The sequence below is a fragment of the Lepidochelys kempii genome, chromosome 16, assembly GCF_965140285.1.
Source record: "Lepidochelys kempii isolate rLepKem1 chromosome 16, rLepKem1.hap1, whole genome shotgun sequence".
NCBI classification, from domain to species: Eukaryota; Metazoa; Chordata; order Testudines; family Cheloniidae; genus Lepidochelys; species Lepidochelys kempii.
The window spans coordinates 25,648,308-25,654,307 of record NC_136395.1 but is presented as its reverse complement, the minus strand read 5'-3'; the positions used below and the strand labels follow the sequence as shown (position 1 = coordinate 25,654,307).

Sequence of the window (6,000 nt, the reverse complement as noted above, 5' to 3'; positions counted from 1 at the left end):
GCCACCCACCTCTGCCACATAGTGTCCCTCATTTCTACTCCATGAGAGACTGTCACTAAAATCTGTCCTGATTAAGACCTCAAAGGCTGGTAGGAGATTTCACCTTTTCTCCTGATTTCATGGCTGGCTGTGTCCTCTTCTAGAGGGATTAAAATTAATTAATGGTGAGCAAGTCCCTCAGCCAGCAGTGATTCGGTTTGCCCTCATTTCATCCACTGAAAGCTTGTATTACGATACATCTAAGCTTGTAAGTAAGTTACCATATAGTCTATGAGCCAAGTTTGTGCTGATGGTCTATTATTTGCATGATTGTAATGCCTACAAGCCCCAGTTGTGTTCATTATCAGCTAAAGATACTATCAGAGACAATGCTCAGATGCATTTTTTAACCAGCTTTTATTGTAAATAAATTTATCTGAGAGACAGTCTAATCTTTACACATCTATGCAATTTACATTTACAAAAAAAATCAACTGTCTTTGAGGAACATCATCTGTAGCAAATTGGTTTGTGAAAAAATATATTCAAAAATTAAATATCAAAAGAAAATTAAATTCACAGTGGAAAAAATGCTCCATAAATTAAATAGCAGAAATGTTAAAAATACTTTGTCATGGTCTTGTATCCTTTCACTAGTTGTGGTTTTGGAATACTTGAAGTCAGGCTAGTACACCTGCTTTGATAACCTTGTAAAGAAATTGGGATTACCTAAGAGGAGAAGAGGGATGTAGATGCACCTCTTGCTTTCAGTTTACCTTCAGGCTGGTTTTTAGGTCTCCTGTCTTACCCTACTATTTGTTTCATAGATTCTTATCACCTTTAGGGATAGTTCAGTAGCTTTGTAATAGTCATTTTGTGTAACACGAATCCATTTCTTATCTCAGAATAGCAGTGGTTTTAGGGCTTGTTGCTACATTTGTTTTTTGAATTTATACAACGTATGTTTTTAAACTACAAAGTGCAACTGAAGAAGAAAGGTACAAGTTTCCAACTGCACCTGCATGCAGATGTGCAGCAACCTCTTCCTATTCTAGTCTGGGTTTCTGGGGATTCAAGAATCGTAAATATACCTGCTGTGGATTTATGATGTGCCTTCATGGGATAACTCAAACTCATTTCACCTGGGACCTAAATGAAGGTTTTATCTAAAGCCTCCTGAGGTAAGGCTAGGGCACAGTCCCACCTCACTCCCTGGAATGCTTTGGCCATAGTTCATCAAGGTTATACTTCCAGGGAGAGAGGCCCACTATCATTGTCTTCTGGTGAGAAGGGTCTCCTGGACATGGCAAGCTAATCCAGCCTTGAGGCAGGAACAGTGGGAGGTGGATTCATCCCCTTTCCCAAAGAGTCCCAGCAACCAGCTCAGCTGTGTAGTGCCTGTCTTGTAGGACCTGTTTCCCCCACAATTGCTCAAATGCTGCTGGCCACAAACGCTGTTTCAGAATCTGCAGTTCATCCAGTCTCCCTGCAGCAGCTGGGTTGATAGCACAGACAGTGTCCTATTGCTAGAGGATCTGGAAGCAGCAGTGTTGAGTTAAACCTCAGTAGAAAACAATTGGAGAACTAACAGGTAGAACAGATCACTGGGTTTAAAGGTAAATTACATCAGGATTAATACTAAATAATAAATCTGTGGCAGTCTACATGTACTGAAATGTAGATCAGTGGTTCTCAAACTTTTGTACTAGTGACCCCTTTCAAATAGCAAGCCTCTGAGTGCAATCCCCCCCCCTTATAAATTAAAAACACTTTTTATATATTTAACACTATTATAAATGCTGGATGTGCAAAGCGGGGTTTGGGGTGGAGGCTGACAGCTCACGAGCCCCTTAGGGGTACCAACTCCCAGTTTGAGAACCCCTGATTTAGATCATCTCTTCCGCAAAGATATTAACAACTCCCTACCCTTGAATGGTCACCCCTTGCTTCTCCTCTGTCAATCTTAGAGGAATGGCAACTTTGTATCATAATCCTATGTGCAAAAATTCAGATAAATGTCACATTACAAGTGAAAGTTGTTTTCAAAATAAATGGTCTTCATTCAAACATTTATTTGCACAAAAGGGACTTGCCCTGAAGAGGACTGGCTGAATCTCTAGTTTTAGACCTGTTCCCTGTATTAGAATTTCAGAACTATTTACAGCAACTGTAAATAGAATAATACTTTCAAATACCAGAATGGTATAGAGGATTTCCTTCCAAAGGCAATCTGCTGTGATGTGTGTGTGTGTGTGTGGATTCACACCTCTGCTTATTAAGGAGTACTCTGTAGATACGAGCAGACACTGTTTTGTAAAATATTGCTCACTGGTCTTTGTAATAATTATGATGATAAGCTAATGATTTTAGACCTCAGTTGGCATGTGCTGTAGCAGGTGTTTGCATAGTGTCTGACACACTGTGGTGGTCAGGGAATACTGCATGCGGCAGCTATAAAAAGGTGGAATGGAGACACACAGGAAATAGTATGTCCTTCTCAGGGAAATTAGGATGAGAAAAATCAGTGTAATATTTTACAAAACAGTAGAACACTTAATTATATATTTAATGCGTAGTTCAACACATTTCTTACAAGGGGTGAAATTCACCCCTGTGTAAAGGGCCAGCCGCAAACCCCATTGTGCTATGTTAAGTGCTGGCCCTCTGCACACCAGTGAATTTCACCCGAGTACACAACTCCCTGAAATCTTAGTGGGGCTGCTCTCTGCACTTCTACAAACTAAATCCAATCCATATTTCTTACTCAGGACTTCAGGAGTTTTACTCCAGCTGATTGTGTGTAGGTGGCAGATGCTACACCTATGAAACAATTTTAAAAACCCAGTATCCGGGCCACTAAGACCCTCCTCACTGTAAATTCTGATCAAATAAGTGATCCGTTTTTCTCTAACTAAACATTCTGTTTGAAAAAGTTAATACTGTAACTGGTGATTCATTCTCAACAAGGCACTTAAAATATTCCAGCAGTTTAGTCGTAAAACAATCAGGTGTCTAACAAACACACACATTTTAATTTTCCTTCAATGTAAGTGGCGATTCTAATCTAGTCCCTGGAAGGATGGAGCTATGGAAAGTGTCTTCCACAAGTGGTCAATCGCCCTGTCCTTGCAGGGTAGGGAGAGGGGATTCCTTCCCCCTGAACTGGTGGATTTCTTGGAGTTGCACTCTGCATTAAGTGAAGAAATTAAATGCTTACTCTGTTAACTAGGCCTCCCTGAACTGTCTTCTTTCTGCTGTTTGCCAACTACTAATGGGCAACATAATGTTTGTGCTGATTTCATGGCAGTGAGAAGTACTGCTGACTTGAACCAAAGGGAGAGGAAGGATGAGGGATATTGTACAGGTGGGCTCTGCCCCCTCTCTTTTCCTAATCAGCGTAGGCTGTGTAACGTTTTTGTATACAAACAGCTCAAGCAGTAACTGCCCTTAAAAGCTTTCCTTTGTTCCCCCACCCTTTCTGGCTGAGCTGTTTTCACCAGGGTTATGCTGCAATAACAAAGCCCAAAACAAGGTTCATTAGTGCCAGTCAACAGTGAATGGGCAGCTGCCCCCATCCTGTAGAGAAACCAAGTGGTGAATGGCATTGCCCCACAAAGAGCATCTCCGACTTTAACATATACAGACAGAACTGTGGCATTCTAGCAACCGTAATGGCTGAAAACTGCAGCCCCTGATCATACCTAGTGCTCATATCAGCCTCTCTGTTGGCGGCAGCTTGATCACGTTCCACAGCTCGACTCGTGCCCCGTCTTTCTCCTGGCGGCTGGGACTGTATGTTCCCTGAGTCGCTCTCCTTTTCTTCATGGCAATCGCAGAGGCTGCAACAAGTGCAAGGAGCAGGATAGCCCCTGCAGCCCCGACTGCTCCCACAAACGAGGAGTTGCTAAGATGCGCCCATGCTGGCTGCTGTGGTGGAACACGGCGTTACTGACTTTACTCACAGAGTGCTTGAGTAGAAAAAGTTGTATATTTCATGAACAATCAAAGCCACCACCAGCCCAGTCTAGCCCCTCCCTCCACCACCACTTCCTTTTATTGCAGTTTTACTAATTTTTACTGCGTTTTAGCATGAGAATTTCCAGGCCATTTCATCAATTCTTAGTGGAGATGAAAACTGTTTGGTGCAGTGGTTGCGGCTCAAAGCCTCTAGTTCATAGAGGTGAAAACCATGTACTTAGGGGGAAGCAATGCAGTTGGTATTTGCCTATTTGTCTGTTAGGTGATACTGTCCCCATCCCTCGGTCTCAGAGAACAAAGAACAAACATTTGGCAATAGGCACTGAACTAGCACAAGCATTGTAGGTATCTCAGTCCACCCCCTCTGAAACAAGGTTATTATTACACACTTCCGGGGCGGTACCCATGGGAATGTCTAACGTTCTATCCCAAACAGAGGTTACTTTATAAAATGTGTTGATTGTACAATGACTTCAGTAGTTCCTGACAGTTCCTTCAAATGTTGTGTCTATCAGGAGGCAAGAGTTCACAGCTGCTGTTGCTGTTAAAGACTACATTGTGAAAACAGTTTTGGAAACACTCGTACCCCTCAGCCCAATAGGGCTGCAAGTCCGTTTGAATTTTTGGAGAGTTAAACTAACACACAAAACGATCATATCCTCTATACATTTTGACTCAGTATTTAACATTAAAGTAGATAGTTTGCTTTGCAACTCAAGGAAAAGCTTCCCCACCTGCAGCAGTTTTCGTGTCTAATTAATTTTTCCTTTTGCAGCAGTCTTTAACAGTGTGACTGCTGTACAAGTGGTGGAATGGGGCATGGGACATCTCTTAGCAGGTGCAAACACCTACATCATCTCAGAGAGCTCCTGTCTCAATAGGAGTCTAGTGGAGGCATGAAAGGAAGCAGGTCAAGGGTTTTATTTTGAGCCAGAGACCAGCAGTGTGTAGTTGACTTGATTAACATGTAATGTGCTGGAACTGCCCCTGTTTAAACAATCTGCTGTGTATGTGTAAGTCCAGGTCACCACCAATGCCTTGAAGGAACTGAGCTAGAGGAGGGTCTGTTGCCACAAGTGCTGGAAAAATCTCAAGGTCAAAACAGACCTTGCAGGTGCATCTCCTTGCCAAGGTGCTGCCTATATTAAACGCTCTTCCGGTGGCACCTTTAGGACACTGTCCATCTCCAAGCGAGCTCCTGCCACCTCTTGCTGGCTTGGGCTGTAGGTTCCCTCCGATTGGCGCCTCTTCCGTGCAGTGAGAATCATGAATATGAGACCAATAATAAGTAGCAGCAAACAGCCACAGGCTACAGGGGCAGCTACTTCAATTAATGGGAATGGGAAGAAAGCACCTGGAGTCCCTTTCTGCAAAAGAAATTAATGGAGAAACAATGAGACCCCAGCAGTTACAAGGACTCGCATGTAGCTTACTTGTGCTCCAGGAGTCAAGGGAGGGATCAAGGAGCCCAGACTGGGCTAAAGCATAAACTGAGACTAGCCAACAAAGGACGAAAACTGCAACCCAAATGAAAGTAAGAAGCACAGAGCTTGGGAGGGCCGCTGCGGAGAGAAAAGTCTGGGTTAGCTTCAAGCTTAAATCTCTCCATCAAGCCAGATTTAAATTGAAATAAAAATTCACATAGCGTAATGTTTGTCTAAACAAAAAACAGCCAGCATTGACCTCTGTATTTTTTACCTTAACCACTCACATTAGGGCCAACCCTCAAGCCTGTGTGCATTAAAGAACTTTGGTCCTGCATTTCCGGTCTTCAGGAAGGGTGACACTTAATCTATGTAATACAGAGAATGTTATCAAGCATGCATCACCAATGGGATCGTTAACAGCATTATGATAATTCAGGCAGGGTCACAAGGACAGAATTATCCCAAGGAAGCGAAGAGCAGGAACTCATTAATGCTGGGAAGCTAACTGCCCTGTACCCCAGCAACAAAACTGTTAAAAAAAAAAAAAAAAAAAAAACACCAGCAGATGCAGTCTGCTCAGCCCTTCAGAAGTCAGTGTTAGGAAGGGTGGAATGGT

The 6,000-nt window shown here is 42.8% G+C and overlaps 1 protein-coding gene across 7 annotated transcripts in view; it reads right to left on the bottom strand.

The window, feature by feature from the left end:
- Nucleotides 1–377: 377 nt before the first annotated feature.
- Nucleotides 378–6,000, bottom strand: part of CRB2 (crumbs cell polarity complex component 2) — a 143,690-nt gene continuing 138,067 nt past the window's right edge. For 3 of the 7 annotated variants that reach the window (XM_073314524.2, XM_073314516.2, XM_073314522.2), the window contains one exon: nucleotides 3,824–5,324. In XM_073314524.2, the coding sequence (XP_073170625.2) occupies nucleotides 5,097–5,324 (228 nt within the window). In that variant the 3' untranslated portion in view covers nucleotides 3,824–5,096. Of the gene's footprint in view, nucleotides 5,325–6,000 lie in introns of all 7 variants that reach the window. The other 4 variants (XM_073314520.2, XM_073314517.2, XM_073314519.2 and 1 more) reach the window with 4 other exon arrangements.